At 50.3% G+C, this 13,489-nt stretch overlaps 1 protein-coding gene across 3 annotated transcripts in view; it reads left to right on the forward strand.

The window, feature by feature from the left end:
* The window catches only part of LOC147260835 (leucine-rich repeats and immunoglobulin-like domains protein 1), a 39,549-nt gene extending 28,271 nt beyond the window's left edge, over positions 1 to 11,278 (forward strand). The window contains exons 11-17 of one of the 3 annotated variants that reach the window (XM_086205103.1): positions 446 to 517; positions 828 to 899; positions 1,017 to 1,180; positions 1,526 to 1,882; positions 2,449 to 2,730; positions 5,874 to 6,308; positions 9,801 to 11,278. In XM_086205103.1, the coding sequence (XP_086061229.1) occupies positions 446 to 517; positions 828 to 899; positions 1,017 to 1,180; positions 1,526 to 1,882; positions 2,449 to 2,730; positions 5,874 to 6,308; positions 9,801 to 9,919 (1,501 nt within the window). In that variant the 3' untranslated portion in view covers positions 9,920 to 11,278. Of the gene's footprint in view, positions 1 to 445; positions 518 to 827; positions 900 to 1,016; positions 1,181 to 1,525; positions 1,883 to 2,448; positions 2,731 to 5,873; positions 6,309 to 6,409; positions 7,338 to 9,800 lie in introns of those variants that run through there. The other 2 variants (XM_086205104.1, XM_086205105.1) reach the window with 2 other exon arrangements.
* The last annotated feature ends 2,211 nt before the right edge of the window (positions 11,279 to 13,489 follow it).

Genomic DNA, 13,489 nt, shown 5'->3' on the forward strand with positions numbered 1-13,489 from the left:
GAGCGACTCTCGCAGAGATGATAATCAAGAGAGACGCCTCACTCTGTTGGAGAAACGCGTGTGGCGGCAACAGTCGACGATGAATTCATTGTGGACAGCGTCGACTAATCGTTGCAGCCCTACTGGGTATCCCCACAAACTCTGCTGGGTCATTGCTGTTAAATTCTAATCAAGATAAAAGTGGTCTTCGAAGAGCAGTGCGGAGCCGAGGTGCCCCCCCCCCCCCAACCTTTCCAGTCACCCTGCCTCTTGGCTCATCTCCACACAGGTCATATCTCCAATACCTCAACCCCCCTACTCTTATCAGCTTCAGTCTTGCTAATTGTGCTTCTCTCCCCATCTTGTTCTCTCTCTCTCTGTCTTTCCTCATCCCCTGACCCACTCTGCTCCCCCCTCACTCTGTCTCTCATCATCTGTGGACACCCTTCTTGTTTGGAAACGGCAGAACTCTGTTTGGAAATAAGATCAAGTCGGTGGCTAAGAAAGCCTTCTCCGGCCTGGAGACCCTGGAACACCTGTGAGTATTCCACAACGCTCGGCAGCTCATCCTGTCGCTAGACTGGAGATGGGAGTAAGGGAGGGGAGGAGCTGGCAGAGAGGGGGTGGTGAGCAGTTTGATCGTGTCGTTGTGAAGCACCACCTCAACTTAAGCCTCTATTTTTCCTGAGTTAAGGAGCACGTATTGAATTTCGTCAGAGAAATGGAACTCTTTGAAAGGTCTTTCCTGACATGATTCCTAGATCTCCCTGTCTGCTTTAAGAAAAGCCAGACACCTGCTGATGACAGTTATCATGGATCATTGTTGATGAGCTGCTGTGGCCCAACAGGGACTTGGGAGAGAACGCTATCCACTCCATCCAGCCGTATGCCTTCAGTAAGATGAAGAACCTCAAAAGTCTGTGAGTTGTCTGACTCTCAAAGACAAACACACATTATTTTTGGGCTCAAATCTCACTGAAACACACTCCCTCAGTTCAGTACACTTGCTCACTGAAACACACGTTTCCCCTCCCCAGGCTCCTTCAGAGCGACAGCTTCCTGTGTGACTGCCGGCTCCGGTGGCTCCCAGAGTGGTTGGTGTCACGTGGTTTAAAGGCCGGCATCAACGCCACCTGTGCCCACCCCAACAGCCTGAAGGGTACCAGCATCTTCCAGGCACCATCCAGCAGTTTTGTTTGCGGTGAGGAGTTTGCGTGTGTGCTCGTTTGTTTGTTTGGAGCAGAGTTGGAGGGACAGGTGGGCCACGTAATTTCTATCCTTGCAAATGTTGTTTGTGTCGTGTTCAGAGTTTGCTCTTGTGTCTTTTTATAATCCAGTCACACTGAGCTCCACAAGCAGACGCCTGCTGAGCAACATTTGAGTATAGCCTGGACCAGATATTTGCTTTGTGCTTCCATTTGAGACTCATCAAGTCCTAACTGGTGTCATCTCAGTCGTCCCCCTGGGAACCTCTTTTCTCTCCGACTGCTAACTCTGCCTTTTCTCCCTTTCTCTGTCCTCCTGCCACTCCTCTTTCTACATCGAGATGACCTTCTCAAGCCCCAGATCACGGTGCAGCCAGAGACAGCGATGACTGTCCTGGGTAGCAACGTGCGTCTCACCTGCACGGCAGCAAGCAGCAGCTCCTCCCCCGTGACCTTCTCCTGGCGCAAGGACCAGGAGCTTCTTCACCAGGCGGAGACGGAGAAGTACGCCCACGTGCGCGACCCCCATCATGGCACCACATCTGATGCCGTAGGGGGAGGGGCCAGAGGTGTTATTGAGTACACCACAATCCTGCACCTGCGGCATGTCACCTTCGCCCATGAAGGGCGTTACCAGTGCATCATCACCAACTACTTTGGCTCCGCCTACTCCAGCAAGGCCCGCGTCATCGTCAACGGTAGGTTTTTCTCTTTCTTCAGGTCAGAACTTATCTGTTTGGAGGAGTTTTATTCCTCTCTTTCTGAGCTGCACATTTTAGAAACGGAGCAACACACAAGACAGGCATCTAAAGACATGCCACTCCATTTGTTAGCATGTGTGTGATGACATTGCTTCCATCAAGTACAACGCCTCTTTGCATTCTGCTTGTCTGATTCACAATCATGCCTTTTGACGGATGAGCCACGACTTCTCTTCCCCTTTAACAAGTCGTCTCTCTCTTCTGCCGCCATCTCTGCTGCAATGGTATTGGTGACAAATTGATTGAACTGCATGTCCGAACTCACGGGGGCGGTGTCTTCTATGCGTGGTCACTTGGCTGTCTTGCAGCTGGAGTGTACATGTAGCGTCGCGTCTCCGTTAACTGTGTGCCAGACCGCTGCCTTCTTCTCTGCTATGACAGGCACACCCACTCAGTGTGTATGCAAAGACATGGAAACAGCAGACACCCACTTCGCATCAACGCAGACACAGGCTACAGCGGGTCTTCACTGTCTCAGTCACCCCTCTTTTTTTTGTCCTCAGTCTTGCCGTCCTTCGTGAAGACTCCCGGGGACAGCACGATCAGGATGGGCCAAACCGCCAGGCTGGAGTGTTCCGCCGAGGGCCACCCGACTCCGCAGGTCGCCTGGCAGAAAGACGAGGGTACAGACTTCCCTGCTGCCCGTGAGCGCCGCATGCACGTCATGCCCGGCGATGATGTTTTCTTCATCATGAACGTCAAGCCAGAAGACACGGGCGTGTACAGCTGCACTGCAAAGAACAGGGCGGGAACTGTCTCTGCCAATGCCACACTCACGGTCCTGGGTAAGGACTGGTTTCTGTGCTGTGTCTTTGGTTGGTGGCGTGTGTTGAGTTTGGATACTTTCCCCACATCTCTGAGAACCGGCTCTTGCACACAGCCAAGCACTCAGTTGGGCATCAGTCAGTGCGAGGCTTTCTGTGTGTGTGTGTGTGTGTGTGTGTGTGTGTGTGTGTGTGTGTGTGTGTGTGTGTGTGTGTGTGTGTGGGTGTGTTTCTGCAGTGCAGAAACCAACCCTGTTTCATGCCCAGTGCAACAATCCAGTGGAGCGGTTTAGTCCTGTGGGAAGCGTTCAAAGTGGACAAGCACCTTGTCCCTCACAGCACTTTCCCTCTGGTCATGGGCCGGGTATTCACCTGACCAAGTAATGTGTCCAGGACCGACTTTGGCCTCTGTCTTCTTGAGTGACCTGGCAGGCCACTGGGGACTCAGGCTCCTCCCTCACTGGCACTTGTTTGGCTTCAAGTGCAAGGGTCCGAAGTTTGATTTCCACCCTCAGGGTGTCGTCTGTGGACAGAAACTTGAGTTTTCTGAATCTTGGTTCAAGGGCCGCAGTGAAGATGCAGACATTGTTCCCGTCTTCATCACATGTAGTCAGACCCTTCCATCTGAGAAATAATAGATTTAATTTGTAAACCTTCATTAAAAAAACCAAGGTGCTTGAAGAGAACCATCACTGCTGAATCAGCAGCTCAACTGGATGGACTCACAATGGGACAGCATTGGAAGATCCAGACTGATCAAGTTTCAGCCAAATATTCAGTTCGTTCACTCCAGGAGGTTTAAAAAGCTGCATTTTCAAAGCAGGGTTACGTGAGCCAGCCGAGAGGGTCATGACTCACTCCGCTAGTCTGCCAGTGGTACCAAACGGAGCCCCATAATGGTAGCTAGTGGCTAGACAGCTGTGCATTCGTTAGAGTCTGTTAGCATTTCGTGCTAACAGACTCTGCTTCACTCTTTACATGCTCCCATTAGGTGACATAATCCGGAAGCACTCGATCAACTTCCACTGTTATGCAGATGACACACAACTTTACTTGTCGATGGAGCCAGACGACACAAGCCAGCTTACTCATCTGCAAGACTGCCTGAAAGACATTAAATCCTGGATGTCTTCTAACTTCTTAATGCTCAATTCAGATAAAACTGAGGTAATCATTTTTGGACCTAAACACCACAGGGACACACTCTTGAATCGGATCTCTACTCTAGATGGCATCACCCTAACTTCGAGTACAACTGCAAGGAACCTTGGAGTCATTTTTGACCAGGACCTTTCCTTCAGCTCCCACATAAAGCATGTGACTAGGACCGCCTTCTTCCATCTGCGAAGTATCGCTAAGATTAGGAACATCCTTTCCCAGAGTGATGCTGAAAAACTGGTACATGCATTTATCACTTCTCGGCTGGACTACTGCAACTCTCTCCTGTCAGGATGTCCTAAATACTCTCTAAAGAGTCTCCAGCTGGTCCAGAACGCTGCAGCGAGGGTTTTGACGGGAGTTAAGAAGAGAGAACACATCTCTCCCACTTTAGCTTCTCTCCACTGGCTTCCTGTAGGATCTAGAATCGACTTCAAAGTCCTTCTGCTAACTTATAAGGCTCTCAATGATAAAGCTCCATCCTATTTGAAAGAGCTCATTAGTCCCTACTGTCCGACCAGAGCACTCCGCTCCCAGAATGCAGGTCTTTTAGTGATTCCCAGTATCAATAAAAACAGACTGGGAGGTAGAGCCTTTAGTTACCGGGCTCCTCTACTGTGGAACCAGCATCTCTCCATGGGTCAGAGAGGCAGACACTTTAACTACGTTTAAGTCCAGGCTTAAGACCTTCCTCTATGACAGAGCCTTCAGTTAGGACTGGTTCAGGTAGCTCTGAACCATTGATAGCTATGCTGCTACAGGCTTAGACTGCTGGGGGACACATCAGGTTACATGGAGCCCTTCCCTCCTCTCCTCTCCTCTCCTCTCCTCTCCTCTCCTCTCCTCTCCTCTCCTCTCCTCCCTGCACATTTTTGGAACTGTCATTACCATTACTTGTTGCACTTTGTAGTTTGGCCTTGGTGTCTCGCAGTCTCTCTGTGTTTCCACAGATCCACCAGAGCCCCAACCGCCGCCTGCATTGCCCCCCCCCCCTCTTATTCCCTACTGTTACACCGGCCTGCGCTCCCCTTCCATGAACCAGTCTGCCATCCAGTCCCCCATCAAGCTGGCTTGCTCTCCCTGCCTCCCCTACCAGAAGCTTCCTTCTTCAGCTGTTATTAACATTTCCGTGTTTCCCACATTTTGTATTGTAAACTGTTTTCTTGTCTGTAACAACATCTACTGCACGTCTGTCCGTCCTGGGTGAAGGATCCCTCCTCTGTTGCTCACCCTGAGGTTTCTCAGATTTTTCCCTGTTAAAAGGGTTTTCTATGGAGTTTTTCGTCAGTCGATGTGAGGGTCTAAGGGCAGAGGATGTTGTTATGATGCCGTGTGAAGCCCTTTGAGACAAACTGTTTGTGAAAACGGGCTATACAAAGAAAATTGCCTTGCCTTGCCTTGCCTTGCCTTGCCTTGCTAGCTGGAGTGGTAGCTTACAGCTGCAGAACACAGTTACCATATCCATCCGCTGGTAGCTAGCTGACTTTAACTACAAGCACGAAGACCTAAGTGCAGTGCTTAAGCTGCACCACTCACTGCACAAACTTAAATTCAGTTTAGCCAAACTTGGTACTGACTTACTATTGTGCCCTCCTCGAGAGACGAGGGGGTGCCTCCACTGTAGGTGCTCCAGCATCGCGGTTGTGCTGCTGTGGTATGCCAGCTCAGTTTGGCAAAGGCCGCAGATCACGATACCTTTTGGCCTGGGACTGAGTTGAAAGTATTCCCACACTGCAGATGATTGAGGGCGAGCTGCTTTTTGTAGGGTGAGTTGGGCACCCTGTGAGGAGGTCGCAGGTTCCCACTCCATTCTGGAAAGTGCTGCGCTAACTGCTGGCTTTGGCTGACCCACGTATGTCCGGCGATGTGGCGACGCCAAAATATGACATCGATGATATTTTTCAGTCAAGGCCTAACACACACACACACACACAAACACACACACTGTGGGAAAACATGGCATCATAAAATCTTGTGTGAGAACCTGCTTCCTCTCTTCTCCTCAGAAACACCCCACCTGGCCCAGGACATGGAGGACCGCACCGTGGTGATGGGTGACACGGTGGCCCTGCAGTGCAAGGCACTGGGCAGCCCCCCTCCCCGCATCACCTGGCTGCACAACGATCATCCGCTGCGCCCCTCTGACAGACACCACTTCACCCCAGGGAACCAGCTGCTGGTCATCAGCGCAGCATCGCTGGAGGATGCAGGTCACTACACCTGCCTCATGTCCAACACCCTGGTCACAGTGCGCGTTCACAGCCAGCTGACGGTGAAGCCGCGCCGCAGCCTCTGCTCCCCGCCGCCTGAACCCAGCACCGTCACCACAGTGATCATCATTATCTCCGTGGTTACGAGTATGGCGGCGACCTCACTGGTATGGGTGTGCATCATCTGCCAGACGAGGACAAAGAGTGAGGATTGCAGCGTCACCAACACAGGTGGGTTGGGATGAGCACCGGTGATTAGTCAGTGTTGATCGATCAGATGGCTCAGTTCCGACAGAGAACGTCCAGCACCCTCTGTCTTTCCTCTCCTCCAGATGAGACCGTGGTTCCTCCAGACCTTCCCAGCTCCCTCTCCTCTCAGGGTCCTGTGTCTGTGTGGCAGGACCTTTGTGTCCGCGTGGACACCGGTGGAGGACCCGCAGTGTGAAGACGCAGCTTGTGTGGGTGGCGTCCCCTCTGAGCGCCTCCCTTTCGCTGTACATAGTTAAAAGCTTCCGTTGGGAGGGGACCGATTCAAAGTCTTGCTCCAGTTCAGTGTGACTTGCATTTGAAGCCTGCAAATGTAGGGGGTCTTGTTTGGGACGCACACACGCAGGGGAAAGACAGCTGCACAAGGAAAGAAGGTTCGGATTCACGGAGGGATGGAGCTTTTCCCTGTCTTCTTTTTCCTTTTTCAGCTTTCAGCAACATTCTGCTGCGGTGCCTCATTGCATGCTCAACTTGCACGAACATGTATGGAGACGTGTTCTTGAGAGCAAACAACATGTGATGCACTTGAAACAAGGCCTTCCAGAAACCCTGCTCCCTGATCATGTATGAAGGAAGAGCTGGGACGTTCACTGTCTTTGTTCTGAGGGTATCGGGGGGCCACCAGCTCAAGCACTTTGTCTCCGTTCAGAACAAGCAGATGGTGCACTGGATGCAGGAGGGTGTCCAGGCTCCTCCACTCGCTCCAATTCAAGTGACTGCTCTGATCTGTTTGGGAGAAACCGTTCTTCTCTGCACTTTGTTCGGAAGTTTGTCCAGGAAAGAGGCGCGTGTTCAAATGTGAGGACTGTTATTTGAGTGTGCTTTTCACTTCTGCAAGGAAATGGACGCTAAATGTTCATTGGTTCTGCAGAGAGAAGCCGAGGCTTGAAGCTGCAACAGCGTTGTTGAAGTCCCTTCAGCCTCAGGCCCTCGTGTGTGTTGTTGATGGTTTGGTTTGCACTGAAGCTGTAATAAAGCCACATTTTGTTAGCAGTTCCAACGTCTTCCTGCGTGAATGAAACAGTGAAGGATGTTTTTGTGACGGACAGCTGAGCTAGCGCTTAGCATCATGGCTCACGTCCTGGTGGTTATGGAGACGCCATCAATTCAAATGGAGCGTACACACATGAACGTAGAGACCTTGACCTTCAAAGCAGCGATGTGTCCTTAGCCTTGGACCTCAAACGCACACACGCACGCACACACGCACACACATGCAGCTAACCCTCCAAGCAGGAATGTCTCCTGGCTCACTAAAGCTGCAAAGACAGCAGGCATATTTTGTTTCAAATATTTGCTCGTGAGTCGGGCTGCTTCAGGGTCAGTGGCCGTCCAGAACGTGCAGTCCAGATACATGTTTGCTACCGGATGGTTGACGTGCCCTCGACCACGGCCTCCACCAATCACACATCGGCCATTGTTTTCCAACAGCCTGGCGACAAGCAGCATAACAAACCTGTGAGGCCACACCCCCACCCCCCCGGCCGCACACACCACCGCCAGATTTCACTGAAACCAGAGTTGACGCAGAGGCACCAGAGAGCCTACTTCATGTCATCGTTGTAAAAATCTCAAGTTGCAGGTTCTTTCAGCTCTGACGAATGAATCCACTGAACCAGGGTGTGACTTGTTCCAGGGGATGACTGTGTGATTTTATTTTGAAAATATCTATAGCCACACAGCAGATGGAAAACACATCATGTGAAACCCAGACAAGAAGTTTCCAGAACCCAACAGTCCCACAGGGTTCCCGAACTGACAACCCCTCAACACTCAGCCGCAAATGTTCGAAGTTCATAATCGGGACAGTTCGTCAGGCAGACACCTCATCGACCTGCGCGGCGTGATGACGGCCTCATTGACCTGGCGGCGTGATGACGCCTCCTCGACCTGTGCGGCATTAGGAAAATGACACACACACAATGACATCATCATCATCACTTGACAGTGACAGCATGAACACATGAATGATCCTTCTACCTCTCATGTGAAGCTGCACTTGACAGTGACAGCATGACCACATGAATGGATCCTGCTACCTCTCACATGTGAAGCTGCACTTGACAGTGACAGCATGAACACATGAATGGATCCTGCTACCTCTCATGTGAAGCTGCACTTGACAGTGACAGCATGACCACATGAATGGATCCTGCTACCTCTCACATGTGAAGCTGCACTTGACAGTGACAACATGAACACATGAATGATCCTGCTCCCTCTCATGTGAAGCTGCACTTGACAGTGACAGCATGAACACATGAATGGATCCTGCTACCTCTCACATGTGAAGCTGCACTTGACAGTGACAGCATGAACACATGAATTATCCTGCTACCTCTCATGTGAAGCTGCACTTGACAGTGACAGCATGAACACATGAATGATCCTGCTACCTCTCATGTTCAGCTGCACTTGACAGTGACAGCGTGAACACATGAATGATCCTGCTACCTCTCTCGTGTGAAACTGCACTTGACAGTGACAGCATGAACACATGAATGATCCTGCTACCTCTCATGTGAAGCTGCACTTGACAGTGACAGCATGAACACATGAATGATCCTGCTACCTCTCATGTGAAGCTGCACTTGACAGTGACAGCATGAACACATGAATGATCCTGCTACCTCTCATGTTCAGCTGCATTTGACAGTGACAGCATGAACACATGAATGATCCTGCTACCTCTCACATGTGAAGCTGCACTTGACAGTGACATCATGAACACATGAATGATCCTGCTACCTCTCATGTGAAGCTGCACTTGACAGTGACAGCATGAACACATGAATGATCCTGCTACCTCTCATGTGAAGCTGCACTTGACAGTGACAGCATGAACACATGAATGATCCTGCTACCTCTCATGTGAAGCTGCACTTGACAGTGACAGCATGAACACATGAATGATCCTGCTACCTCTCATGTGAAGCTGCACTTGACAGTGACAGCATGAACACATGAATGATCCTGCTGCCTCTCATGTGAAGCTGCACTTGACAGTGACAGCATGAACACATGAATGATCCTGCTACCTCTCATGTGAAGCTGCACTTGACAGTGACAGCATGAACACATGAATGATCCTGCTACATCTCATGTGAAGCTGCACTTGACAGTGACAGCATGAACACATGAATGATCCTGCTACCTCTCATGTGAAGCTGCACTTGACAGTGACAGCATGAACACATGAATGATCCTGCTACATCTCATGTGAAGCTGCACTTGACAGTGACAGCATGAACACATGAATGATCCTGCTACCTCTCATGTGAAGCTGCACTTGACAGTGACAGCATGAACACCAAAACTCCCAGTGAGTCATCAACATTTCCTGTATAATAGATATGCTAGAAGCTGTTGAATTCCTGTATCAGAACAAGGAGAAAGGAGCCCCAATGAAAGAGTGATGGTTCTTTATTCTGATTCTGTTCTTCACTCCTACACCAGAGAGTGAAAGTGTGGGCTGGCTGGGAGCAACTGCCTGCTTCAGAGTGGGAGGAGCCTCAGGACTTTCCAGTGAGAGCTGCAAACTTCCACCAGCGCCCAGTGCCAGCAGGTCTTCATGATGGAGCTGACAAGAACACAACAGCACCAGAGCACTGGAGAGAAGCACCAGAGCACTTCTTTGCTTCCTGGCCACTCTCATATCTGTCTGTCCCATCTGGAGCTGGGGGGAGGAGCTTCACATGTTTGTTTGTTTTTTTCAAAAGGGAATGACATGACTTCCTCTGTGTGTTAGTGTATGAACTACTAAAAATGTTCATCCCAGTTTGAAGTTAGAATTCAATAGAAAGTAGAAAAGTAGAAAAACCTTCCCTCTTCAATCCTGTCCCTCAGTGTTGTAAACGGTTTCTAACAAACTCTCCTGTTCAACAGTTCAAGTGTTTCTGATGAAGCTGAGTGTTCTCTACTTTCCTCAGTTGGGTTCCTTTCATGTCCTCCTGAGATCAAAGACAGAATTCTAGGTACAAATAAAGACACTATCAAAGCCCTGATGACATCATCCTCAATTCTGACTTGGATCTGGAGGCTCTTGCTTTCTTGCTTCAAATAAAATCCGTTGTTCCAGAGAAAAATTTGCACACACACGCACACACATACGCACACACTCACGCACACACACACACACACACACACACACTCCCAGTCACTAACCCATATTGTCATCACTTAAACCTCCACTGGAGTATTGAAGAGAGTCCACATGTTGGTCAACCAGAGGAGCTCCAACTGGTGAAGGTCATCCAACCATGATGAAGGTCAACCTCCATCATCTGCTGCTCATTAGCAGGGACTTAGCTCCAATGGTAGAGTGCTAGCTTAGCATGTGAGAGGTAGAGGGATGGATGCCCTCCTTCTCAGAATACTTCAGCTTGTTCTGTTGATCAGAGGAGCTGCTGGGTGATGAATGCTGATGTTTGTCCACTGCTGTGATAAAGTGTCCCCTGTTACTGAGATGAGGATGAACACCTGCTCAGGTCAAAGCTGCAATCAAACCAGGGACTCTGAACCTCCCACACAGTGAAGGAGTTTGTCCTGCAGGTCGATGGACGCTTTGGAATTCCTTCAACATTGATGACTTTCCTGTCTCCTGCTGAGTCAGCATCCAGAACCTGGTCAAGAGGAGGCTGAGAGCTCAGGAGGTGATGTGACGGCTGGTTGGACAACTCAGCAGCCAGAGCTTCCAGTCTGAGACCCCAGCTCCACACCATGGAGAGCCTCCTGGACGATGTCCTCAAGCCTCAAACTTCTTCCTGTGTCAAACCACTTTGCGCTGCTCAAAGAGCAAACTGACCCAGTGGCTACAGGCAGGGTGCTGCTCTTTTTTCCAAAGAAAAATTCCAGACTTTTTCCAAACTTCGATATTTTTTCTCCAAGACCTTAACTTGAAGTATTTTATACTTGTGTGCTTACTTTGTTGGTGAAGATTGTTCCTGGAGACTTCCGGTGAGCGTGTTACGTCATTTCCTGCCTGTAATCCTGTCGCTGTGTTGTTCACTCTCTCAATGCTCCCTCAGGTGTACTGCTAACTTCATCGCTTTAAGCACCACTGTATACGACGTTTTGGTGTAATACAGAGGTTTCTGTCACTTCAGTCTTGAGCAGGACTTTGCTCTGAAATTCCTCGTTCTATTTGTTCTATTTGCCACAGGTCCACTAGCTCACCTTAGCATACTAGCTATGGCCGCTCTCTCTCTTTCCGCCTCTCCCCCACCTCTCCCTCCCTCTCCTGCTCCATGTGCCAGATGTTTAGTGACTCCTCTGCCTCCTTTAGTGATAATGGTACGTGTAAAAAGTGTAGTTTGTTTGTAGTCCTGGAGGCGAGGCTTAGAGAGTTAGAGACTCGGCTCCGCACCATGGAAGCTAGCGCTAGTCCTTTACCTTCAGGAGCTGCTCAGTCCACCTTAGCGGGTGCGGAGCCACCTAGCCTAGCCACCGCTAGCAGCTCCCGAGCAGCCGGGAACTAGCCAGTCCCGCTGGGTGACATCACGAGGGAAACCTAGACGCAGTGAGCCCGTGTTTGCCCACCAACCCCTTCATGTTTCCAAGCGCTTTTCTAAGTCTGTGCACGGTGTAATTTTAATGTTGGACACATGTAGCCATGACGGTTCTAATGGTTTTTCTTTTTTATCCAACTGTCCACTGCTGACTTCTCATGGACAGAGTAACTCATGGATCAGTGTGTTCGTCTTGTTGTCTACACATGGAGTTTGAAAATTTCAATAAAAATAAAAAAAAGAAAGAAACAGAAACATTCAATTCCCTTCCGGGGGGGTTGAACAGGTCAATATTGAAGCGCAGTTTGCAGCAACAGCCTGATTCTCTAATGTCTGATTCTCTAATGACTGCACTCATGTTGCCATGAAAGCACCGTCCCTTGAGGAACACGCTTCCGTCCATCGTAAGGGTTTCCACTCCATCGATGCGCAGAGGCTGGAGGGATGGACGCCGATCCCGGCCGGGCAGCCGTCCTCGCACGCCAGAATTTCATTTCCACAGTGTGAATGAGTAAGAAGCTGCTACACGATTCATGAAGCCAGATTAATTTATTTTGTCCACCAAACGTTCCAGAACATTTATCAGGCGGTCGAGCCGATCACTGATCCCCGTTATTCCCCTAATAATGTCCTCCTGCAGGACCGCCTGTGTGAGGACCCTCCCTCTGGATCCCTGTGGGCCGGAGGATGCGCCGCTTGGTCCGGGTGGGCTGGAGGACTGTCCGCCACTTGTCGGCCTGGTGCTGGTGCTGGGGCCGGGGGACGGGCTGCCCGAATGCCGCTGGTCCTGGCGGATGACTCTGAGCCAGCAGGGGTGCTGCACCTCGGCGGCATGTCTGACGGATCAGTTTCTGTTAAACATGTTGGTTTATTGAATGTCTGATTCTGTGTCTTTGTTGCCTTCACATCTGTGGCAAAGCAGGTGGAAATGTTGCTAAGAAATGGAGGTGCCACTGACCCTCCAGGCTCTCGGAGTCAGCGTGGGTGGTGGTGACAATCCCCCCACAGAGGTGCTGCCCATGACTGCCACCACCCGCTGCTCAAACTCCGTCAGGTGCCCCTCTCCCTGACCCCCACCTGTCTGGCCAGCACTCCTCCAGAGGGCAGCTGAACGCCGCTTGACCTCCACCTTGAGGTCCTGTTAGTGCCATTTTCCATGTTGAAGTGAAGCCAGTTGATGATTGTAGTTGTTCATTTAGTGATTGTGCAGTGTTGAATGTAGTCCTACTTTAGCTTGCATTGTTCAGGAAGTTAGAACTGCAGACCTGCATTAGAAACAGAGAGGAAATCTTTCAGAGCGCCAGCAGAGGTGCAAGCTGATGACGTAGTGATGCTGGCGCAGGTTTAGAGAGGAAAACTGAGCTTTGTATCACTTTGATGTTCAGTAAAGGAGGAGCCAACACTTTTCTACCGTCGTCATCAAACCTCAAACACGTAGCGACTCGTTCTTCCCGTCAGTAGAAGAGGTTCAGATGTATGAACATGACGATCAACAACACTGCTGATGAGAAGGGAACTTCAGCCAATAACAGGTCCCACCACTGTTTTCATCTCGCGGGGGGCGTGGCTCTGAACCCACCTGGTTCACCCTCTCACTTCTTCTCCACTCTCAACCTTCATTGTTCATCCTAACACCAC

Source organism: Aulostomus chinensis, chromosome 5 (genome assembly GCF_037954235.1).
Source record: "Aulostomus chinensis isolate RoL2024-O1b breed Wild chromosome 5, RoL_Achi_v1.0, whole genome shotgun sequence".
NCBI lineage: Eukaryota > Metazoa > Chordata > Actinopteri > Syngnathiformes > Aulostomidae > Aulostomus > Aulostomus chinensis.